This window comes from Vicia villosa, unplaced genomic scaffold (genome assembly GCF_029867415.1).
Source record: "Vicia villosa cultivar HV-30 ecotype Madison, WI unplaced genomic scaffold, Vvil1.0 ctg.000029F_1_1_2_unsc, whole genome shotgun sequence".
Classification (NCBI taxonomy): domain Eukaryota; kingdom Viridiplantae; phylum Streptophyta; class Magnoliopsida; order Fabales; family Fabaceae; genus Vicia; species Vicia villosa.
The window spans coordinates 131964-157595 of NW_026704962.1; the positions used below are offsets into that span (position 1 = coordinate 131964).

At 33.3% G+C, this 25632-nt stretch overlaps 2 protein-coding genes and 1 long non-coding RNA gene across 49 annotated transcripts; 1 reads left to right on the plus strand and 2 right to left on the minus strand.

Moving 5' to 3' along the window:
• The first annotated feature begins 1025 nt into the window (after positions 1-1025).
• Positions 1026-17338, plus strand: LOC131622359 (uncharacterized). 47 transcript variants are annotated; one of them, XR_009289879.1, is made up of 14 exons: positions 1026-1318; positions 4401-4735; positions 5617-5943; positions 6100-6221; positions 6346-6425; positions 6558-6745; positions 6833-6897; positions 7217-7331; positions 7420-7517; positions 8131-8198; positions 8377-10408; positions 10600-10682; positions 11192-11279; positions 11378-13892. It is a non-coding gene; the product is annotated as an uncharacterized LOC131622359 (long non-coding RNA). The 47 variants fall into 47 exon arrangements; XR_009289881.1 differs by having other exon boundaries at positions 6371-6425; XR_009289887.1 differs by having other exon boundaries at positions 6100-6745; positions 8377-8497; positions 8642-8710; positions 8946-10408; positions 11378-13891.
• Positions 17339-18449: 1111 nt separating this feature from the next.
• Positions 18450-21603, minus strand: LOC131622361 (uncharacterized). Its single transcript, XM_058893389.1, has 8 exons — positions 20199-21603; positions 20053-20086; positions 19736-19954; positions 19462-19551; positions 19283-19348; positions 19110-19201; positions 18941-18988; positions 18450-18851 (listed from the first exon to the last, which is right to left on the minus strand). The coding sequence occupies exons 1-8, from the start codon at positions 20585-20587 to the stop codon at positions 18734-18736; spliced, it is 1056 nt and encodes a 351-aa protein (XP_058749372.1). The 5' UTR covers positions 20588-21603; the 3' UTR covers positions 18450-18733.
• Positions 21604-21942: 339 nt separating this feature from the next.
• Positions 21943-25142, minus strand: LOC131622362 (uncharacterized). Its single transcript, XM_058893390.1, has 6 exons — positions 24717-25142; positions 24523-24636; positions 23615-23695; positions 23014-23186; positions 22712-22808; positions 21943-22317 (listed from the first exon to the last, which is right to left on the minus strand). Exons 1-6 carry the CDS (start codon positions 24921-24923, stop codon positions 22204-22206), a joined length of 786 nt encoding a protein of 261 aa, XP_058749373.1. The 5' UTR covers positions 24924-25142; the 3' UTR covers positions 21943-22203.
• Between the last annotated feature and the right edge of the window lie 490 nt (positions 25143-25632).

Here is a 25632-nt window from a genome sequence, read left to right on the forward strand (position 1 = left end):
GCCTAAATTTACATTTTTTCGGAAGTACATCTATGGAGGTGGTTTATAATGGTAAATGTTGGGAAAAATTCAAACTAATTCAGTTCAGAAAATGTTCCGTAGTTACAACCAGAATGTTCCGTAGATGTACCTACGAAACCTTTTGCTTTATGTTAAATCAGCTATAAACTTCATTTTTTTTACAACAGAATAATACATTAGAATATAATTCCAGCATCACAATTAAAATAATACTAGTAGTTAATTTTGTATAAGATTGTGTTTCTTACGAAAAAGAGAATAATAATTTGGATAAGATTGTGTTTTTAAAAAGGTTAGGTGTATGTGAATGAATAGAGAAAGGAAAACATAAAGGGATTTGAGAAATTTATAAGTTTGAATAAATCTAAATGACATTAAATAACATTAATAATATTAACCAACCACTTGCCAAAGTAGAAACATTACACTCTCCCCAACCAAATATAAATGAGTGATAATTGACTCAAGGAGACACAACTACACTCAACCATAGATTAATTGTTATGTGAATCAATAATAACAAACTTATCAATAAGATGAAGAGTCTTTTTATATTAGTAAAAAGACTTTTAATTTTAATTATATTTGATTTGATTGTGTAAAAATATAACACCACAATTAATCTCTTTTTAAAACTGAAACCATAATTAAAATAAAAAATTATATTCCAGAGATAGCACTTACGGAACAACCCAACGTTGACTAAGAAAATATGTTTATGGAGATACATCTACGAAAATAGATGGGTAATTTTGAAAACGCACATGGTGCCTAAGAACCCAAAAAAATGTAATAAGAGTTTCTCTTATTAAAATCATATTAAATAATACTAAAACTATAAATTAAAATAAAATTTAATTTCATAAAAAAATAAAAAAAATAAAAACTAAATAATTTAAAATCAAAGCTATATATTAAAAAAAATTAAAACTAAACTATAAAATAAAAATAAATTATAAATTAATAATTTTGATAAATAAAATTAAAATTAAACAAAACTTAGAAACAACACATTTCTCCTCAAAACTTCCGCTTATCTTTTCGTCTTCAAGAGTTTGTTTTCATCTTCAATAAACCCTCCGTTTTCTTCTCCAAACCCTCAGTTTCGTATTCAAGATTATGACCGAAGGCGTCTTCAAGAGTTCGCCGTAACGACGTGACCGGAGGCATCTTCAAGAGTTCTCCGCTCTTAAGTGCCAAACTTATGCTCATCTTTTCTTGTTCTTCGAGAAACGCTTCTGCTTAAGTTTCCTGCTTCATTGATTTTATTCAAAGGAAATCCTTTCTCCTTGTTCAGGTAAGCTTTATGTTTCTTCTCGATTCTTTATTTCGATTGGATCGATTCATCATTTCGAATCATGTTTTGATTTGTCATTTCAATTCGCCGCGATGAAGCCATACCTTTCCATTTGTAGAAATGCCTCTGACGTCGAGTTTAAGTGAAGTTGTTAAGCTGTTTGTGAGTACTATAACTGCGTTTCGTGAGAATGGAGATTTTGGTTTTGGTTCTAGTTATAGTTCTAGTGTTAGGTGCAGGACTATGGAGGTTTCTAAGAACAAGGACTTAGGTTATGCGTGTTGGAACAAATGTTTGCAGAGGCCTTTGTATAGGTTTTTGTTGAGGACATTGTTGTTTAGTTCGATGGCTGTTTCGGTTAAGAATGTTTCGAAAGTGTTTTTTATTTGGATTAGATACTTGGAGCCTTGGAGTATTAACCTTGTTTGATTATGTTCTTTGTGTTCGTAGTTTACTGTCTTACTGTTCTATGGTTGTTATTTTTCAATGACTGGTTTCTGCTTTGATTAGTTAAATCGGAGGTAAAATCGGAATAATATTTTGATTTAGGTTTATTAAGTTTCAAAACAAGAAGTTGATTGTTTTGACTTGTGTATTTTCTTTCTCTCCTCTTTTTTGGTTACACAGTTTATAAAGCCTGTTAAGTTAAGGAATCATTCTCTAGTGCCACAAAGGAAGTCTATTATTAGGTAAACCATAATTTCTTGAGACATTTCTACTCGTCATGAGTTGTTTGACTTCGATATTCTTGGAATTGGCTAATATTAGTAGCAGTAAGATTAAGTAGTTTAACTAATACTATGGTAGTAAGATCAAGTGGTTTAACTAAATCTGATTCTAGTAAGATCAAGTGGTTTAACTACTAGTATTATTATTGTGGTTCCTGTTTGGTTGTATTTTGGATCCAAGAGATTGATTTTAAAAGGATGTTCTATTGTGGTTCCTTTAACAGAATTATCTAATACTAACAACCATATTATAATGGGAAACAATAAAATCATGGTAATGTGCATACCTTTAGCTGGAATTAATTGCCATGAATGAATAAGTGAAACATGTTCCATTTGCTTGTGCAAGCACCTCTACCAAAAAAGATCAAAGGTTATAAAAGCATGTCCGTTTTCATCATATAACTCCCAAGGTTCATACAACAGATCTCCATTGTAACTTTTCACAAATATACCAAGTTCAACTAATTTTTCTTTGATGTTGTGGTCGCGAACAAGTGAAACCGAATCTAAAGTTAGCAAAAATTAGCAAAAACATTCAATACATAAAACTAAAGTTACATAACATACTAACTAATTTATAAACAACACTACTTATATAGATTGTAAGAATTTTGTTCAAAGCATTCTTATTATTTTTCAAGTAGAGGATGATCTTAAAACCTACAAGGAAGCAATAGCTTCAAGGGACTCTTCCTTTTGAAAGGACGCTATTCAAGATGAAATGGATTCAATTATGTCAAACCACACTTGGGAATTTGTTGATTTACCAAAAGTATCAAGGCCTATTGGATGCAAGTGGGTGTTTAAAAGGAAGTATCATAGTGATGGTACCTTAAACACTTATAAGACCAGATTAGTAGCAAAAGGATTTATACAAAAAGAAGGCATAGATTACTTCGATACAAATGCACCAGTGGCAAGGACAACCACAATTAGATTGTTGTTTGCCTTGGCCTCTTTGAATGACCTTATAGTTCATAAAATGGATGTTAAAATAACATTCCTAAATGGAGATCTCGATGAGGAAATCTACATGGAACAACCAGAAGGCTACGTGCTTCCTGAAAATGAACAAAAGGTGTGTAAACTTGTCAAATCCTTATATGGCTTAAAACAAGCAACAAAACAATGACATCAAATATTTGACTCTGTCTTACTTTCAAATGGATTTATTCCTAATTCTTGTGACAAGTGTCTATACACAAAGGTGTGCAAAAACATTGTAATACTCATTTGTCTCTATGTTTATTATGTGTTAATAATTAGCAATGATTTGAATGGAATTTTAGAGAGAAAGAGGTTTCTAACTTTCACTTTCAAGATGAAAGATTTTGAACTTGTTGACACAGTTTTAGGGATAAAATAATGCGAAATAGTGGGGGTTATGAACTTAGTCAAACGCATTACATTGAGAAAATGCTTGATGAGTTCAAACACCAAAACTTTAAAGAAGCAACCACTCCAATTGATCATGTCGTAAAACTTTAAGGCTATGTTTGGGAGTTTGGAGGGGAGGGGAGGGGAAGGCTTCCGAAAACGAATTTTTAAAAAAATATAGAGAAATATTTGACATTTTTTAAAAAAATGATTTTGTTTAGAATGATAAAAGAGTCATAATCGTTACAAAATTTTTAATTTTTAAAATAGTATAACAACCTAAAAGATATTTGGTAAATTTATATAAGCCCTTCAAAACCCTCCAAAACCCTCCTTCAATACAATTTTTGAGTTCCCCCATTTTATGGGGTTTTTGGTGTTATGAATAAAACCAAACCCTCCAAAACCCTCCTACTCAAAATCCTTTTATTCTTTTCACCCAATTCTTCTTATTTTTTAAAGCCCTCCCCTCCCCTTCCCTCCAAACTCCCAAACATAGCCTAAAAGAATAATGAAAGAGTCAAACATTATTTAAGATTTAAATTTACTATCAGAATAAAAAAATACTTTACAATGTCGATGAATTCTAATTAAATTCAACAAATATTCACTAAAAAACCTATTGTAACACACACTTTTAGTGAACATTTATTATTTGTTATAAAATACTACTTTTACCAGTTTTATTACAAGATTACCTACAAGAATCATCACTCGAGTTAAATTTAAATTTATTTTTCTTTTTATATTACTTATTAGGTGACGTCTAAAGTAGACTAGCAATAAAATGGTTCAGGGTGAATTATGGTCAAAAGTCGTTGGATTAAATTGTCTCACGAGATGTTACAATACACTCTTTACATAGTATATATTTTCTTTCTCTTTTTTCCTTCATGGTGGACAATGATATGCACGTAACTTCCAAACTTCCTACCCTTTTCTTACAAAATCATCCCTTCATGTTTTTTTAACAGACAAATCTATCAATGCTTCAATAAAAACACAAGGATTTTCTATTACTTCCTCTCATGAAACTTTACAATGTGATTGTGGTTGCTGTTGGGTATAGGTTGGCGCCGGAGAGTAGGTGTCCGGCTGTGTTTGAGTATGGGTTTAAGGTGTTGAATTGGTTGGCGAAGCAGGCGAATTTGGCTGAGTGTAGTAAATCGATGGGGGTTGGGAGGGTTGGTGGAGGAAGCCCTGGTGGTGGTGATGAGTTTAACAAATCGGATAATCATAGGCATAATGTTGATTCTTTTGGTGCTTCAGTGGTTGAGCCTTGGTTGGCTAGTCATGGAGATCCAACAAGGTTTTCACTATTTCATTGTTCTATTCCGTTATGTTTATGTTAACTTGTCATGATCCTGAACCTGCTTTGTATACATAATTTCATTAAGCATTTCAAGATTTAGAATTTAAGATTGAAGAGTAGTCTTTTTCTTACTTGTATTGTCAATAGAAAATCGCGAAGAGTAGCAGTTTGTTCTAGTTCTGCTTGGCTAAAGTGTTATATTATGTCCGCTATTTGAATTTGACAACATTTTGTACTAAATCGTGTGTCACAAAACTTAAGTAGTTTGTTAAGTTCTGCTACTCTATAGTGCCAATATATCAACTATTTCACAACTTTTTTATATACTATGCTTGTTTGTGAGTGAAATGCCTTCTGTTATTGTTTTCTCTTGTAGATATAGATAGTGATTCATTAGACAAAGAGGTGGGGAGGGGAGTATACTGACGAATGAAACTTTAATTATGATGGAAGCTAGTTTTAGTTGAAATCCAATTTTTCTGTTGTTTGAAATGAATTGATTGATTAGAGAAAGAGGTGCTGTCTGATAAACAACTAACAGCCCATCATTTGTGTAATCTTGGCACATTGTTTTATTTATTTGATAGGCTACATATTTCAGCAGTTTCTGATTTGTGAGGCAAATTGTTTGCTCTTTAACCTTTTTTTTTTCTACTGATGGACAAATTTCCATGTGGTCTTAATTTAACTCTCTCTATGATAAAATCAAGTTTTGTTGCATTTTCTTGTTACGAACATGTTGATCTGGTTCATATTGAGGGTTGGGATACTCCGTCATCATAAGAAAATAAAAGTGCATTGATTTTTCTAGTGTTATATTGGCATAATGCTTCTCTTTCCATTTTAACTAAAGGGATTTTGCTTGAACATTTGTTTAGGGAAATTATAGGCTCTTTGTTTATGGAAGAAATGAACTAGCAGATCCGTAGTTCTTTCTTTCATGCTTTTGTCTGATAGAAGCAGCTAAACAAGTTCTGAAACCTCTCTTACAGTTTTATAGAACCTGTTCTATAGAAGCATCTATACAAGTTTTGAAACCTCTCTTTATGATCTAATGGGAGTAACACGGATGATCCTAAACTCGGGTAGTTTCTCGACCCTTTTCCTAGAATGCAAGGGAATGTCTTGATTACTCTATTGTGTTTCAAGTTGAGCAAGATATAATCGTGGCTGCCAAGAACGAACAAGTTTCTGTCAGATGAAAGGTAGATGAAAGATTTAAGTTGGTTGTGTTAATATGACAAAAATTGTAGTCGTCTACAGCGAGTTTGTTTTGATAGTGACTCATTCTAATAGCCACAAGTCACCATAAAGTTGGATTTTGGCTGTCTGATTTTTAATCTCTCTGTTTACATTTACAGATGTAGCATGATGTAGTTTTCTAGATGATCCCAAAACTAATGACCACAAGCCGGTGAAGTTCGTCTAAAGATACTCTTCACCTCCCTTTTCCATACTGATGTTTACTTTTTGGGAAGCTAAGGTAACTAACCTTCCTGAATTTAATTTAATCCCTAAACTATTTTTTTTTAATGGAATCTCAACTTGTAAATAATTTTCAATTCTCCTAAACTTCAAATAGTTTGTGTTTGGATCTCTAAATTCAGGGACTAGTTATAAATTATTTAATAGTTTAGGGACTTTAATTTCTCTCAAAATTGAGCTAAAGCCTAAACCTGGTTGGAAGGTTAGTTTCTCTCAAACTTGTATTTGGTCTTTGCCTATTTTCTTTTCCATGCACATCAAATGTTCGACGAAATGCCATAACTGACTGACTTATATCCCTTCGTTTCCGGAAAATCTTGGTCGCATTCGTAAGACTTTCATTGACTTCATCAGCTTGAACCACTGAGTAGTTAACGACCACTTCCGTCTGGTGGACTCCATCAATGCTTTCAACTTTCAAGCCTTGGATTCAAGCTCTCTCCGATGAGCAGTTGGCCGCCAAAACCAAGGATTTTCGCCTCCGGCTTGGGTGAGGGGAGATACTTGCAGATATTCAAGCTGGTTCGCTTCACTATTTTTTACTCTGTTTCTTCATTTCTTAACCACGACTTTTGAATGTAATTTTCGATGAATGAATGAATCTTTCAGAGGCGTTCACAGTTGTCCAGGAGGCTGCCACAAGGAAACTTGGAATGCGCCATTTTGATGTTCAGGTGTCACTCTCTTGCATCTGTTTGTCTGTTGTATTAAAGAATAAAGTATAGAGTTAAAAACGTGAAAGTCGACTATCCAAAATTTGACAATCTTATAGTTTGTTTTGATATAGTTTTGCTTATACTTTTTATTATAATTTTAATTGTTAGAGTGCACTTCTTGTTATAGAAGAGCCAAATCCAATATATTAAATGCATACTTAGTTTATAGAAGACTAGAAGTAGATAACTGAATTGTTCTTCATGAAAATTTCATGAATTTTTTTTAGGTTATAATCTAATATATGTGAGTTATGTGTGTGTTTGTTTACATTGGAAGCTTCAACACTTGACCAGGAAGTTTTTTATTTTAATGCCGATGATGGATTTTGTCATGGAATTGAAGAACTGTTGTCACAGTATAGGGAATGGGTCCCCTTAATTACGGCTTTCCGGTATTTGATCATTAGTCAAACTTCATCTCATTTATATATTTCATTTATCTTCTTGCTTATGCTATTTATCACCTCTAATTCGTGCCAGGACCATGATCATTTGTCCCGGTCATTGAGATGGGAATCACAAGAGTTATGAAAAGTGAAGGCTGGTTCAATGTTTTATTGATTATAGCAAATGGCCTGGTAGAGAATTTTGATATTAAATAGTTTTTATAGGGGTAGATTTCTTTTACACTCTCTATTTTATATGAATTCTGAAGATCTAAGTTTAATGGTTAAAAACATAGCTACTAAATGAAATTGAAATGGAAGTAAGAATTAACTATAGTTTTCATATGGAACTAGCAAGAAACTTAGAGATAGCATTAGCCGAACGACCATTGTTGTCAGAATCGCGATCAAAATCGTGAAATCCATGGATTTTGTTCACCCTAAACGATCTGAATCGTTAGTAGAATCCTAATTCAGAGCAAAATCCCAATAAAATCGCACAAAATCGCAAAATCGCTAAATCGCAGCAAAATCCGCGATCTCATATGGATTCCACCGATATGTGATCTTGATTTCCCCTTTCGATTCAACAAAACGATTTGAGTAGAATCCACCGATTTTGGTTGCGATTTACAATTTTTCGATCTTACTATCCTCTTTCGATTCAAAGTAAACTCTCGATTTTGACAACCTTGCGAACAACGTTCTGTCATGGTGTGGTTATGCTTGCTAGTAGCCACCAATTAGCAACTTGAGACTAAGTATGATAAATAGATTGATTTTGAAGATTATTAACTATTCGCAGGTGACAGGTGAGCGTGAACAAGTGAGCACACAAGAAAGAAAAACTGTAGAAGCTATTGTGAAAGCCAAGTAATTTATCTGTTTATAATCCTTTATTCATTTTCTTGGTTATAATAATGTGTATCGAATTGTTAGAGCCCTTCTTGTTATAGAAGAGCCAAATCCAATATATTTTGTGCATATTTTGTTTATAGAAGACTAGAATAAGGTAACTGAGTTGTTCTTCATGAAAATTTCTTGTTGTTAGATTATCGGTGGAGCTGTGTTGCATGATGGGTCAATTGCTGAGATGAAAACGGGAGAGGGGAAAACCTTAGTCTCCACGCTAGCAACATATCTTAATTCCTTGACCGCTGAGGGTGTCCATGGTTTGTGTTAATGCCAAGACTTTAAAGCTTTAATAGATTGTTAGACAATTTCTTCAGACGCTGCAGACACTTGGTTTTACAAAAATGACACTCTCTGATCTTAATGTCTTTGAGGTTGTAATTGTCAATGATTATTTAACTCAGTGTTATGCTGAACGGATGGGTGTGTTCATCGTTTCTTATGTCTTTCTGAATTCTGATGGTCTTATTCAGGTAAATTCTCTCATCCAATGGTAAAATTTGTTGTTTATCTATGATGTGTTTGATGGTGGGATATACTAGTCGAGCACATGTTTTGACATAATGTACAAATGGACTGGCTCTGGTTTTCACTAATTTTTGCAACAGTAACTGCATAATACGATTTTAGATTTTTATATATTACTTAATAATAGCTCACAGTAGCACTTTCTGTTAAACTGATTATTTAATGTTTGTATGCACCGAGGGGGATGAATTCTGTAGAGCGGAGATTCAACTATAGATGTGATACAACATGTACGAATAATTCGGTAATTACAATTTTCAGCTACTATTGTTATCTCAGTTGTGCATTAATTTCTTGACAGTGCATGTTTTCTTGTGTTCCTTTTCTTTCCCTTCTTACATTAGGAGCTTGGCTTTGATTAATAATCTTGTTGGAATTAGCGAGCAGCTTGTGATGAAATGGTAGTGTGTATTACTTAACTAAAACCTAGATGTTGTGTTTTTTTCTGTGGTATGGAATACAATTGGATTACTGGCTATTCTTTTGCATGAGTACATGCCAAAGCCATTTCATTTTGCTATTGTTCATGAGGTGGATTTAATACTGATAGATGAGGGAAGAAATCTGCTGTTAATCAGTGGTGAGGTCAACTCAAGAGTTGTTTTGTTTATTTTTCTTGTGGTCCAGTCTGTCATCATCTTTTCTTCTTTAACGGTCTTGTCTGTCATCATTTTGAACCGAGTCGAAGATGCATAATAGAGTTTTGTTCATAAGGGTTGCTAATTTGATAATAGGCCAAAAACAATAATAATGATATAAAGGTAAGAAACAATTGAATGGACAAAACAAAGTACAGACAAAAAAAGGATATTTTCCAACTTAGTTATGTATTAGATATATTAGTTGGGGCCAGGGTATATTTTTGTCAAAAAGGACAAATAAAGCAGTAAAATAGATGGACCCAACTTAAAGACTTTGGATAAATATATATGAAATGGGCCCAAGATATAGACATGTCAAAGAAGTAGCGTTAAAGGTTTCTTCCTCGGTGACTAAACATAAGTTCCAAATACGAAATTAGGGTTTCGTTCTGATAGAGGAGGATTTGGTCGACGGCGCAAACAAACCTTGGACGTTGCAATGACGTACTCTTCGCCATTTAACATTCCCGATCGGTGAGTTGCATGTATATTGAATGTGTTTATCGTTTATAAGATATGTAAATGTCGTTGAAATTTTAACAGATGTATAAGATATGTATTTGTGAGTTGCATGTTCATTCTCGTAGTATGAAAGTTATCTTTTTGTCCTTGAAAATTTAGAACTGTAGAGCAACTTGGAATGGAGAACAATTGGGAAAAATTGAAGAGAGAGGTTGAGATTCGCCGAGTGTTGCAGTTGGTGAGTGTTGTAGGTGGATGGAGGAAAGTTTGGGAAAGGTTTAACCGCAGAAAGAGGAACGCATGCCTTTGGGAACGCGAAAGAAAATTTAGGTTTATGATGGCAGCTCTTGAGACACGACGTAGTTCAATAGAATGGAAGGCAACATGGCAATCAAGCAATTTTGGTCTGGGCGGAAACCCTTCTGACAATACTGAAGGCAAGGCTGAAAAACAGGTTGTGGTTGGTGTTGGGGAAAGGAAAAGAATGTCGAGAAGAAAAGCACTACGTCATGTGATTGTATTATCTTCAGATTCAGAAAGGTAAAACATAGACATAATATTTGTTAGTTAGATATTTATTGTTTGTCTGTTATTAGAAATGTGATAGCAGGTAATGTTTGGATGCATGTAAGATAAAGATGATAATAAGTACGTAATAAATAATAAAAGTGTTGTGATAATAGTTAAAATGTTTAGAAAGAATAGTTTATCGTTGTTCTTCTGGATGCAAGGAAGAGAAGGATGGCAAAGAATGTGATAAGCGAAAGAAGAGCAAAAAGAATCAGGAAGGACCAAGTTCCATTGCCAAAGAAAGGTAAAACATAGACATAATATTTGTTAGTTAGATATTTATTGTTTGTCTGTTATTAGTAATGTGGTAGCAAGTAATGTTTGGATGCATGTAAGATAAAGATGATAATAAGTACGTAATAAATAATGATAAAAGTGCTGTGATAATAGTTAAAATGTTTAGAAAGAATAGTTTATCGTTGTTCTTCTGGATGCATGGAAGAGAAAGATGGCAAAGAATGTGATAAGCGAAAGAAGAGCAAAAAGAATCAAGAAGGACCAAGCTACATTGCCAAAGAAAAGAGTTCGGACCGGAAGGGCAAAGGAGTTATGGTCGAAGAGGAAGATGACCACATTTCAATATCATCTGATAAGGAAGGCTAAATATAATAATTTATGTTATATATTTAGAAGCTAAATCCAAATTAATCGGACAACCTAAATAGAAGTGTCATAATTGTAGATGTATATTCCGTTTTAGTAATAGATTTTAGTTAAGAATATAATAGTTTTAAATGTTGATTTGAAATACAGGCATGATGATCGTTTTGTTGTAATGCAAAAAGAAAAAAGATGGACTAAGGTGGTTACAAACCCACCAACAATGGGCACGCAAGTTCTTGTAAGTCCTTAAGTAAACCGTAATTGTTGTATGATTGTAACTAAAGTGACTGTAATTAAAGTGTTGTGTTAATGTGATTAATTTCTAATGAATTGTAGCAAATTCCTGTTGAGGTCATAACTAATTGTGTATTGGAAGGCAAGACTACCATTGGACTGTATGACACGGACAAACGCAAGGCCTACAATTGTGTCCTGAAGAAGAGAGAGAATAAGAATGGAATGTTTCTTTGCAGGGGCTGGTATGAGTATGGGAAAAGCAGGAAGTTCAAGAAAGGTGATGTTCTAAATTTCACCATTAGGTACCCACCTGTTGAAGAAATTTTGGTGTGTGTTGTCAGTGGCAAATAGTGAAGAATTACCTTTGGAAACTTGTATTTTGGGTTAGAATAGTGTGACTTGAGTTGATTAATTAAGTAAGTTTGGATGTTTTTGTTGTAAAATATTTGTGATGTAGGCTGTGTAGTTAATGTCATTTTGAAGGTTATAAAGATGCAGTGAAGTTAAAGTGTATGTGATTGTAATAGAAGTATTAACCACTAAACGTACTACCCTTCCACATAAATACTTCTGTTACAATCACATACACTTTAACTCCACTGCATCTTTATATCCTTCAAAATGACAATTAACTACACAACCTACATCACAAATATTTTACAACAAAAACATCCAAACTTATTTAATTAACCAACTCAAGTCACACTATTCTAACCAAAAATACACGTTTCTAAAGGTAATTCTTCACTATTTGCCACAGACAACACACACCAAAATTTCTTCAACAGGTGGGTACCTAATGGTGAAATTTAGAACATCACCTTTCTTGAACTTCCTGCTTTTCCCATACTCATACCAGCCCCTGCAAAGAAATATTTCATTCTTATTCTCTCCTTCAGGACACAATTGTAGGCCTTGCGTTTGTCCGTGTCATACAGTCCAATGGTAGTCTTGCCTTCCAATACACAATTAGTTATGACCTCAACAGGAATTTGCTACAATTCATTAGAAATTAATCACATTAACATGACACTTTAATTACAGTCACTTTAGTTACAATCATACAACAGTTATGGTTTACTTAAGGACTTGCAAGAACTTGCGTGCCCATTGTTGGTGGGTTTGTAACCACCTTAGTCCATCTTTTTTCTTTTTGCATTACAACAAAACGATCATCATGCCTGTATTTCAAATCAACATTTAAAACTATTATATTCTTAACTAAAATCTATTACTAAAACGGAATATACATCTACAAATATGACACTTCTATTTAGGTTGTCCGAATAATTTGGATTTAGCTTCTAAATATATAACAATAAATTATTATATTTACCCTTCCTTATCGGATGATATTGAAATGTGGTCATCTTCCTCTTCGACCATAACTCCTTTGCCCTTTCGGTCCGAACTACTTTCTTTGGCAATGTAACTTGGTCCTTCTTGATTCTTTTTGCTCTTCTTTTGCTTATCACATTCTTTGCCATCCTTCTCTTCCCTGCATCCAGAAGAACAACGATAAACTATTCTTTCTAAACATTTTAACTATTATCACATCACTTTTATCATTATTTATTACGTACTTATTATCATCTTTATCTTACATGCATCCAAACATTACTTGCTATCACATTACTAATAACAGACAAACAATAAATATCTAACTAACAAATATTATGTCTATGTTTTACCTTTATTTGGCAATGGAACTTGGTCCTTCCTGATTCTTTTTGCTCTTCTTTCGCTTATCACATTCTTTGCCATCCTTCTCTTCCCTGCATCCAGAAGAACAACAATAAACATTTTAACTATTATCACAACACTTTTATCATTATTTATTACGTACTTATTATCATCTTTATCTTACATGCATCCAAACATTACCTGCTATCACATTTCTAATAACAGACAAACAATAAATATCTAATTAACAAATATTATGTCTATGTTTTACCTTTCTTTGGCAATGGAACTTGGTCCTTCCTGATTCTTTTTGCTCTTCTTTCGCTTATCACATTCTTTGTCATCCTTCTCTTCCATGCATCCAGAAGAACAACGATAAACTATTCTTTCTAAACATTTTAACTATTATCACAACACTTTTATCATTATTTATTACGTACTTATTATCATCTTTATCTTACATGCATCCAAACATTACCTGCTATCACATTTCTAATAACAGACAAACAATAAATATCTAACTAACAAATATTATGTCTATGTTTTACCTTTCTGAATCTGAAGATAATACAATCACATGACGTTGTGCTTCTCTTCTCGACATTCTTTTCCTTTCCCCAACACCAACCATAACCTGTTCTTCAGCCTTGCCTTCAGTATTGCCAGAAGGGTTTCCGCCCAGACCGGAATTGCTTGATTGCTATGCTGCCTTCCATTCTATTGAACTACGTCGTGTCTCAAGAGCTGCCATCATAAACCTAAATTTTCTTTCACGTTCCCAAAGGCATGCGTTCCTCTTTCTGCGGTTAAACCTTTCCCAAACTTTCCTCCATCCACCTACAACAGTCACCAACTGCAACACTCGGCGAATCTCAACCTCTCTCTTCAGTTTTTCCCAATTGTTCTCCATTCCAAGTTGCTCTACAGTTCTAAATTTTCAAGGACAAAAAGATAACTTTCATACTACGAGAATGAACATGCAACTCTCAAATACATATCTTATACATCTGTTAAAATTTCAACGACATTTACATATCTTATAAACGATAAACACATTCAATATACATGCAACTCACCGATCGGGAATGTTAAATGGAGAAGATTACGTCATTGCAACGTCCAAGGTTTGTTTGCGCCGTCGACCAAATACTCCTCTATCAGAACGAATCCCTAATTTCGTTTTTAGAACTTATGTTTAGTCACCGAGGAAGAAACCTTTAAAGCTACTTCTTTGACATGTCTATATCTTGGGCCCATTTCATATATATTTATCCAAAGTCTTTAAGTTGGGCCCATCTATTTTACTTCTTTATTTGTCCTTTTTTAACAAAAACATACCCTGGCCCCAACTAATATATCTAATACATAACTAAGTTGGGAAATATCCTTTTTTTGTCTGTACTTTGTTTTGTCCATTCAATTGTTTCTTACCTTTATATCATTATTATTGTTTTTGGCCTATTATAATTCTTTTTTTGGCACGTTTTTACTATTATTTTGTACTTATTTTCACTATATATAGATTATAAATAATTGTTTTATCATTTTTCCTATTTATAACATAATATATACCCATTCTTCCTATTATATTTATTTCTACACATTTTCTCCACCCAAATATGTTGTTCAAATTGTTTTTTTTAGTAACACCTCCCTATTTAGAATTTTGTTAATTACGTCTCTGTATTAAAAAAATTTATTATTAAAAAATAATGTTTTATTTTTTTGGGATTTTCATATTTCTTACATATTCTATTCTTATTCAAAACATAACACCAACCGACAGCAGAACCCGTGCGGACGCACGGGTTTCCAACTAGTTTTAGAATGGGTTAAGATGACTCGTTTCAATTTTGCGACATAGTTTTAACCCTTTTTATTAAAAAAGGGGGAAAATCCTAATTTATTGATATTTATTTGACGTTAGTGCTTCTACACCAACTGTGGATGGCATGTAGGGGTGGGAATAGGCTGGGCCGAGCTAGGCTTTGCCAAGCCTGAGCCTGGCCTGCTATAATATTCAAAGCCTAAGCCTGGTCTGTAGCCTATCATAGGCTTATTTTTTGGCCTGGGCCTGGCCTTTTTGAAGGCCTGATTGGCCTATTAGCCTACTTAAAAGCCTATTTCATTTGAACATTTTTAAATAAGTCATTCAACTCGTCTTTATATAGACTAACAAATTAAAAGATCAATGAGATTAAATATTTGTTTGCATTAGTTTATTTGAGTTTACCTAGTAGCATAAATTTTGTGATATTATTTGTTTGAGAACTTATCGAAACAACTTATGACATTGTTCATTAGATTCTTTTCATCTTATTTTCATAATTTCTTCAAGATAACTAAAATTTATTTTTATATTTTTAATTCAAAGTAAAAAATATAATATAATAATAATAATAAAATTATTAGTATGTATTTAAATAAGCCGGCCTCTTAGGCTTAAAAGGCTTTATATTTGGCCTGTGGCCTAGCCTTTTTAGCTAAATAGGCTTATAAAAAAGCCTAGGCCTTTTCTATTTATCTAAAAAGCCTGGCCTGACCTAGGCCTATGTAGGCTGGGCCGTAGGCCCCTGTTAGTCGGCCTGGCCTATTCCCACCCCTAATGGCATGGCACATTAGTGATCTAATTTAGCATATAGGGTTTAAGTATTTTGTTTTATATTTAAGATTTGAGACTTGGTTGTTTTATGTTTGTTTTATGATTTTAAACTTTTGAGTACTTTTATATTTTAGATTTGAGACTTGGTTGATTTATGTTTAAACTTTGAGTACTTGCACTTTGAATCCATTGATTTTGGTTGCGATTCTCGATTATGCGATATTTTGATTTCCCCTCCGATTCAACAAAATGATTTGAGTAGAATCCACCGATTTTGGTTGCGATTTACGATTTTTCGATCTTATTATCCTCTTTCGATTCAAAGTAAACTCTCGATTCTGACAACTTTGTTTCTGATGGTCTTATTCAGGTAAATTCTCTCATCCAATGGTAAAATTTGTTGTTTATCTATGATGTGTTTGATGGTGGGATATACTAGTCGAGCACATGTTTTGACATAATGTACAAATGGACTGGCTCTGGTTTTCACTAATTTTTGTAACCATTGTTGTTAGAATCGCGATCAGACTCGTGTAATCCATGGATTTTGCGATTTTGCTCACCTTAAACGATTTGAATCGTGAGTAGAATCCTAATTCAGAGTAAAATCCCTATAAATTTGTACAAAATCACTAAATTGAAGCAAAATCCGCGATCTCATATGGAGTCCATCGATTTTGCGTTTTTTTTGGTAATTTTAGAATGGGTAAAGACTACCCGTTTCAGTTTTGTGACCCGATTTAACCATTTTTATTTAAAAAGGGGAGAAACCCTATTTCATTGATATTTATTTGACGTTTGCGCTTCAACATCAACCGTGTTTCTTTCTCCTTGAGAACTCAAGTCTTTAAACTTTTGAGTACTTTTATATTTAAGATATGCGATCTTGATTTCCCCTTTTGATTCAACAAAACTATTTGAGTAGAATCCACCGATTTTGGTTGCGATTTACGATTTTTCGATCTTACTATCCTCTTTCGATTCAAAGTAAACTCTCGATTCTGACAACCTTGTTTGTAACAGTAACTGCATAATACGATTTTAGATTTTTATATATTACTTAATAATAGCTCACAGTAGCACTTTCTGTTAAACTGATTATTTAATGTTTGTATGCACCGAGGGGGATGAATTCTGCAGAGCGGAGATTCAACTATAGACGTGATACAACATATACGAATAATTCGGTAATTACAATTTTCAGCTACTATTGTTATCTCAGTTGTGCATTAATTTCTTGACAGTGCATGTTTTCTTGTGTTCCTTTTCTTTCCCTTCTTATATTAGGAGCTTGGCTTTGATTACTTGAGAGATAATCTTGTTGGAAATAGCGAGCAGCTTGTGATGAGATGGTAGTGTGTATTACTTAACTAAAACCTAGATGTTGTGTTTTTTTCTGTGGTATGGAATACAATTGGATTACTGGCTATTCTTTTGCATGAGTACATGCCAAAGCCATTTCATTTTGCTATTGTTCACGAGGTGGATTTAATACTGATAGATGAGGGAAGAAATCTGCTGTTAATCAGTGGTGAGGTCAACTCAAGAGTTGTTTTGTTTATTTTTCTTGTGGTCCAGTCTGTCATCATCTTTTCTTCTTTTTATGGTCCTGTCTGTCATCATTTTGAACCGAGTCGAAGATGCATAATAGAGTTTTGTTTGTAAGGGTTGCTAATTTGATAATATTTTATGGTAACTGAGTTGTATATCCATTGCATGTATTGTTATTTGGGAAAATTCTTAGGTGGACACATACCTAAGAAATTATTTTACACATAACCAATCACAGAATTTTAATTAATTAAAAAAATAAATACTGATTTTTCTCTCTCCTTCATAATCTCAACCACCCCATGAATCCAATTAAAACCAAAATTAAAATTAAAATAAATTTAAAAAAGACTCTTTCTTATTGGTTGTGCCTAAGAATGTGAATTTAGGGTCGTGTCCATGCAAGAATTGCTCTGTTATTTGTGTATTTGTTTTGTATGTGCATTAGTTTTTCCATTTTCAGCAAAACTCGCCTTTTTCTTCAGCTAAGCCCTTGCAAAATGGTGATAAGAAGAACTATGATGATGAAGATAATTGGTCGGTTTCTTCCTTGTATCCTTTTAGGTTGTGAGGAAACATATAAATGAAAGACGGAAAAGTTCATATAAACTTTTTTCATAGGTTGTGAGGAAACATATAAACTTGTTTGATAGATGTAGCATATTTTGACTTTTTTTCCTTGTTATGACAATATATTTTTGGGAGGACCATGTTCATTATCATTTGACTGATAAATTTCTTAATTTATAACCATATAATTTTTAGTAGTCCCATGGTTGCATTTTTTACACAACGGTAAGATTTCAAATGCCGCTACACCAAATATAATCATACAACATGAATGAACACTCATATTTTCCTGTTTCAATGTTTTCACATTTTAACTTTCTATTCATTTCTTTATACACAACACTATATATTGATTCTTTCATTAGACTTTGAAATAGTCATTGCAAAAATCTAACTTATTTGTTTCACAATGAATCTATTTCATCAAAAGTTATCTCGAGAGATACTAATCGTTAGTTGGTCTAATGGTGATTGGCGCTAGACTTGGTAAGGAGAACTACGGTTCGATCCCCCGCAATTGCGATCGGAAGGGGGCTGGAACCACTTGATGTTAACTGACCCCCGAACAAAAAATTATCTCGAGAGATAAATTCCTTATCAATGGTAAAGTGCCTACAACACATACCACGAGGATGCCGTTTCGTTCATGCTCAAATTTGATCCAGGTTAATCCATTTAAATTTTTATTACTAAAAAATATTCTTTGAGTTGCAGTACAATGTTTATTGGTTGCAAAAACCTCCAATAAGACTGAGTAAAAGGTTGCATTTAAATTTATCTGTCTTCTCTTTCAACAAAAAAGAAAAACATTAGTACTAAAGGTCACCCATCTCTAATATTTTCCACATAAGCAAATGCATTTAAATCTCTTTAAAACAATCAAATATTCTGATATAATTTGTGATATACCTAGTAAAAAATCCCATAAATTAATACTACAAACTTACAATTCTGCATTTTATGTCTTCTCACTACTCATCTTAAAAAAATATCCCCTCTTTCTACATAAAAATCAAGTTAAGAAAATATAAACTAGCCAAATTCCAAAATCATCTTTCACATTGATTTGAGTGAGGAAACCGCGTTGACAACACATTGTGTTTGAGCTTCATTATCAATATGAAGACACCATAGCAGGGAATATGCAGTAACGCCATCGACAAGTAACTGAAAACCAATCAAATATCAACTCTTCATCACAATCACATATCTTACAAACACTAGAAAGAATCATGTAGAGAAAAAAAACTTCATACCATAATGGAGCATAGTGGGATGACAAGTCAAGAAATGTATATGGCCACCTGTTTTTCCATAACAAGAAACTTATGTTAGACATTATTGCAGATGTAAGACATTTGCATTGTAGTAGTTGAATTGGAAAAACATAAAGAGAGTTATTATTATTATTATTGTTATTATTACCATAGTTTAACTATAGCATGAATAATCCATTGAAAAATGACATATGTGACTGTCCATAGGCAAAAGTATCCTATTCGAAACCAAGGGAAATGCTGAAGAGGACAAAGAAATAGCAAGAGTAAGAATTCGCAGTATACAATTCAATGTAGTAATAATCAAATATATAAACTCACCAGACAATTTAAAGCTGTATCTCCTAGCAGAAAAACAGCATTGATGGTATGCATACTTATAGTCAGCTGCCACATACCAATATATAAGTATACAATATAACTTATCTAAGTCAAAGTTATTAAAAAAAGTTATGAATTATATCCATGAGACAATAAATATAAAATGATAGTGTACTTACTAAATTTATATTGTAATCTTTGATGGTTAGAAAAGGAACAATTATGAACCAAAATGCACAATCCGTCAGCATTACCGCACCTGCATTAATCTATTCACAAGAAACAAAAATTCATGATATGGTCAATTGGCAATTGGCAGACTCAACCATACAAAACCAACTTGTAAGGTGAGGATTGCCCCGCTTATAAACACATGTTCAGACTATATTGTCTGATGTGAGACTTTAACCGTTAGTGCTAGAAATTAATAGATATAATGTGTGCAAAGCTTACCTGGAATAGTATTTGAAAGATATAACCCCAAATGCCTGCATGTTTGCGAACAATATGTTCTTGTTGAGATTTATGATGACTTGATGGATTAAAACTTTGAGGCAGTATAGAAGTATCATCAATTCCTTGCTCAGAATCTCCTTCCACATTGTTGACTTTATCACCACTTGCTTTTTTGTGATGCTGGTAACATCCATGCATGGACAGCAAACATCCTAGCTACAACATCAATAGCATAGCAGAGATTACACACTACATTTTACACAAATAATTAAGCAACATTGCTAATGGAATTTTTTTCTTAAACTTTATATTACCCCAAAATAGACCGTAACTGAAGTAAAAGTCCACCTGATTCACAGAAACAAAACAAAGGATTGGAGAAAAATCAATAATCATTAATCAATAATATACAACGATGATCCAAATTTGAATTCAAATGTAATGAAAATTGAAAACTTACTGAGTGTAATAATAAAAAACGCTTCCTCCATCAGTGGTAGCAATTAGTATGAGAAGAACCAACAGGACAATAAATGCAAAAACTCTAAAAGCTAACAACCATGCAGGGTGAATTCCTTTAAGACAGGGCTTCCAAGTTTCATCCTCATATAAACACGAACTTGACGATGATGTTTGTTTCTGGATTACTATGTCATCATTTCTTTTTGACTTCCATGATAAAACTAAAACCTCATACTTCCATATAAGTAATGATGAAAAGATGGTTGAAAGCATGATTAATATGACACAAACAAAAAACTTCCAATTCAGCCAGTAACTTTGGATGGTTGTATCAGAAGTCATAATAGGATTCCAAGTTCCTTTGGAAGAAACTGTTACAAAGTTCATTGTGTTACTTTCTTTTGATTGTTGAAGAAAAATGAACAAATCCAATGTTTCTTGATGGTTTTGCTCAGAAACTTAGACTCCAAAAGACAAGAATGAAACTAAGTTTAAGAACCAAGGAACGAGAAAAAGCACATTGCAAGAACAAGACTATAAAGTAACATCTAAATCACAGGACCATTCTATCTATGCAGTCAAAAGTGAGGCCTAATAGGAAAGTGCACATGGGTTTCTTCTGCATTTCAAAAATCAGGATCAGGTGCCAATATTTTTGGGTCAGAAAGCACTAAAAAGTTGAACTCTTACTTACAATTTTGACCACATTAATTAATAAATGGTTTAATTATCAGATAATGTAGAGATTCTATTTTGAACTTTGGATAGATTTTGACACAGAAACACATAACCGACAATATTTGTTGTTTGTTAATGTGTCTAATATAAAGAAATAACATAGGTAAGCAAAGAAAAGGTTGAAAGTTGCAAAGTATAAAGCAACACAGGTAGTGGAGGTGAGAGAGAGAGAAGAGAAGAAATGCTTTTGCTTTGTATATAGGAAAGAAAAAGATGGTGTGCGTGGAGCATAAGCTTCTTGTGTTGCTTTTCTTGTTATCCAACAAAAATCTTGCTCTAAATCCCATGCAAATATTAAATTAGTCTTAACTCAAGACAAAAGACATGCATGTTTTTGTGAACTTTTCTTGGGTTAATAGTATTAGTTTATTTTAAGAAATTGGACAGAGAAAAAGAGAGAGGAAAAGGACTGGACAAGAAACAATTGTGTTTGGGTTTTGTATTGGAATGGTTGGAGTAAAGATGCTTCATGCATTCCAAGAAATACGAATCGTTTTGCTTCAATGCATGAGTCATGACTTGGTGACAAAGAAAATAAAGTGTTACTGTTAGCAGAGAAAGGAGTGACAGGGCAAAAAGAAAAAGAGAGAATAAAGATAAAATGATTATCTCAATTTCTCCATGCTCTTTTCTCTTGCTTATTCTTATATGAATATTTGGATAATATAATTTGGAGATTTTCATCCATAGATTGTCTCCATCTTAAGTGATGACATTTCAGACATTAAAGGTGTAAAGCTCTTGACCGAGATTCCAATTTCATTCATAATGTTGGAAATATTATACGAAGTTTTTAATTTCAATTGAATCAAATCAAAGAGTTTACAACTCGTTATCTTGTTGAGGTTAAGATGTCAATGTAAAACTTCAAAATCACTTTATCATGCTTAATAACACTGCTTATATTCAAATGCTACGTGCTTATGGTTAGGTAAGCACATAGAATCATTAAAAACTACTACAACCCAGCATCTACTTCTTCTTCATGGTTGAACTAAGCTATAATCACCATCAATTGATTCAATTTTCTATTTTTCCTCTTTTGGGTGTGTAGGGGTTGGAAACAGAACATAATTTCAACAGTCTATGATCTATACTATGTATAAATATTGATTTCTTTCTTGAGTTTTTCATACTTCAATTCAACAAGACACATGCATCCGGAAAATTTATTCTCCGAATGGCTGTGAGAACAATAATCCTTCCTTCCCATACTCTAGAAGCTAGTAAATGGACATCTCTGAAGGTGATGCTGCAGTTCAATCTTAAATAGTATTGCAGTCATCATCGCCTAGCAAAGCAAGGGAAAACGGGGCAATGACCGCATTAAATGAACGCGAGCCTACTCTATCAACATGGATCATCTCATATTCACCTTCCTGCATTATTATACAAATTCCTGGTTTAATATTGGATTTGATCAAGACACAAATAAATAGCCTTCAAACGAGTCTTAAATTAAGCAATCAAAGTGCAATCATCGGACGTCATAATAGTACAATTTGTCAATTTTACACCAGTTTCAACTCATAAAGACATAGGGAACATTGTTGTGAGGTTAAAATCATGATACCAACTCCCTATGTGACAATGCTAAAAAAATATTTAGGAATCAAAGGAAAATATGGTGCAGTCCATCATTTGAAAGCATGTAAAACATGGCTTAAATAAAGCTTTCACATTTGCATTCTTTTCTTGCGGCATGATATGTTGATTTATGCAAGGAAATTGCAACCAGACAGAAAAAAACAAAGAAAAAGAAAACTTGCTTACCATTCTACCATTTGATGTGCTTAATGGGCATGCAGAAGAGTACTCAAAACTAGTCCTGGGAAGAAGTACTGGCTGTTCACCAACAACACCAATGCCCCTGTCATGTAGAAAGTAAAACACACAAGTTATGTTGAGCTTGAATCTTCAAAGGTTTAAACCAGGTCTTTATTTACCAAATTAGATAAGGTACATAAATCAAAGCTATTGTTCGACATTAACCAAGTGCCTTGTTGATTTAAAAGGGAAAAGGAAGACACCTTGGAAGCATAACACAACAAAATAGCAAAGAATAATTAACTCACCATACATTTTCTGATTTCCCATTAGCGTCGGTTATAATCCAATGCCTTCTAAGAAGTTGAACGGTGTCATCTGAGTTATTGGTAATTCTGATTCTATATGCAAAAAAATATAGCCCCTTTGAAGGTTGACTTCTGCCTTCTATATATACACTCCTGACTTGAACCCTAACTCCCTGAATAAGATGAAATTAAATGTCAAAAATTGAATTTCTTATTTTCATGTATAAGTTTGTTGTGTATCAAGTGAAATACAGGTTCCTTGAAGACAACAATGGAATGAAACTCTATTTTCATTACAGATCACTGCAAACCGAATGGGAAGATAAACAGTTTTTACCATAGAAGAAAATTTAACATTTTTGTGAGAATTATGAAACCTAGGGAGTATATATCATAGATATATGCTCAATCCACACAGTTTAATGATATTCAATATTCCATTTTCAAGACATGGTATTAAGTTGATTATTCTACTGATGCAATCAACTTTAAAACACCATCCGAAAAAGAAAACTTTCTAAGTTCATTGTAATTTTCGTCGTATAGTTTAAATCAAAGAAAGAAATATCTATAAAACACTAACTGAAAGAAGTGATCATACCAATGTTGTAGCATCACTGGAACATTTTAAAAGAGAGTGTGGAGCAATTCTTTTTAGCTCGTCACGATAACTAGCTGCATCCTAGAAGAAAAAAAAAGGGAAGAAAGAGTGTCAACCAGAATATAAAAAAATGTAAATATAGGTCTAAAGTTGTCAATTAGAGCTGAAATATGCGAGGTATGCTGATCTGACAGAATGCCAAAAACAAACTTACTTACGAAACAGAATATGGAGTTCTGAGAGACAGTAGACGACTAGATGTGCTTACATACAACATTTAATTAAATGGTTGAGTTGAAGGTTGAAAGAAATAATGACAGTAGAATTTTGAAACACGGGGTCACAGAGGTGCAACCATACTCCAACAAATTTGAAATCCGTTTAAATATATCATATATCATTTCTAACTTACTGATAAGAACGAGTAACAACTACAACAACAACAACCAAGCCTTATTCCACTAAGTTGGGTCGGCTACGTGGATCAACTTTTGTCATAATATTCTATCCTGCCATGCTTTTATCCAAATCGTTAATCTCGAGATTTTTCTTAATTACTTCTCTTATAGTCTTTCTAGGTCTTCCTCTTTCTCTATTTGTTTGTCTTCTCTCCATCTAATCTACTTTCCTTACCACAAAATCCACAGGTTTTCTCTCCACATGCCCAAACCACCTAAGTCTTTTTCCATCATCTTCTCTACTATAGGCGTTATCCCAACAGTAGATAAAATGTGGTGCTACTGTCATCTCGTACAAAAACATGAGCTATTGATCATGGTTTTAAATTGCGGTTGCAGTTACATAGTACGAATAAAAAATCTAAATTTCAGAACACACCTGCACAAAATTCAAAAATTCAATGTGAAACTAAAGTTGCATTCAATTTATTCAATAATAATAGTAAGCACCTGGAATCTCTCATCAGCAATTGCTTCTTTGATCATCCTCTTCAACCGCAAAACAGGCTCTTCTTCTTCAAACAACCGAAGCGAATCTCGAATCCTAGCAGCTTCCTTATAATCCTACACAAAATCCTCAATTCTCATCTTCCAATTTCAGATTCAACAATCGACAATGACAAAAAGAAAACACTATCACTAACCTCTGATTTCGCCGCTACTTCCATTTGTTGTTTCAACAGAGCGTAGGTTTGGGTCCGAGACAGAAACGAGGTTGGAGTCTCTTTATCCGAATTATTACCACATGCCACAATTACGCAATTGTTACTCCTTCTCTTCAGCCTCGTTTCTTGACCTATTAATCGCAATCCCGCTAAACTCCTGGTACTACTTAACGATAACGATTGCATTTTTTTTCTTTAGATTTTGAGTTCAGTTTCTGATTTTGTTCTTGTTGTGTAGAGGGAGCGGACCAATGCTTACTCGTTTCGCTCGTGGGTATGGTTGGATGGTTTTTAGGATCGAATCCAAGTTACAAAATTGACCCTTGGGTTTAGTTCTTGTGTTGAGGGTATTAATGGAGAAATGTACAAATTTGTGAAGATACTGTTGAGTTTCTATGGAAATTATAAGATGTACGTGTCGTGTACACCAGCATAGATAAGATTCTGTTTAGCTTAATATGTAACCGCAATTATTGTGTTGCACATTATTGATATGTGATAACTCTCTTATGTACTTATTCAACTTCAAAGTTCGTGGATAACTCAACTATTTCACAACAGTGATTATTTATCTTTTCAAGCGATTATATAAACAAATTTTTATTTTCAAGTCAACAGCAAACTCAAGTAGAATTGGTAAAAATATGTTTTGATACTTTTAAGTGATGAAGAGAAAATAAATTTATTTTAAAATTCTGGAAATTAAAAATTAGTCTAGACACCAACGAAGGTCGATGGCGGGTGGATGTGGCAGGTTTGATCGCTGGTGGTCGACTCGACATGGTTTAATTGGTTCCGACAAGCTATTCAGGTCCATCAGATATCAAATCTGATCCATGTAGTTTACTATATCATGTTTAGTTATTTTGGTTTGTGAATTTGTTTGTTATTCAAT

What these genes read in the sequence shown, in the direction of transcription:
- LOC131622361 (XM_058893389.1), bottom strand. Translation starts at nt 20,587, where the DNA reads ATGAACTTTGTAACAGTTTCTTCCAAAGGAACTTGGAATCCTATTATG. An exon ending in GTTTTTTATTATTACACTCA is followed by an intron (nt 20,087 to 20,198) that starts GTAAGTTTTCAA and finishes TCTGTGAATCAG; the next exon opens with GTGGACTTTTACTTCAGTTA. An exon ending in TCTTTCAAATACTATTCCAG is followed by an intron (nt 19,552 to 19,735) that starts GTAAGCTTTGCA and finishes TCTTGTGAATAG; the next exon opens with ATTAATGCAGGTGCGGTAAT.
- LOC131622362 (XM_058893390.1), bottom strand. Translation starts at nt 24,923, where the DNA reads ATGCAATCGTTATCGTTAAGTAGTACCAGGAGTTTAGCGGGATTGCGA. An exon ending in TTGCTGATGAGAGATTCCAG is followed by an intron (nt 23,696 to 24,522) that starts GTGCTTACTATT and finishes TTTTTCTTCTAG; the next exon opens with GATGCAGCTAGTTATCGTGA. An exon ending in GCACATCAAATGGTAGAATG is followed by an intron (nt 22,318 to 22,711) that starts GTAAGCAAGTTT and finishes ATAATAATGCAG; the next exon opens with GAAGGTGAATATGAGATGAT.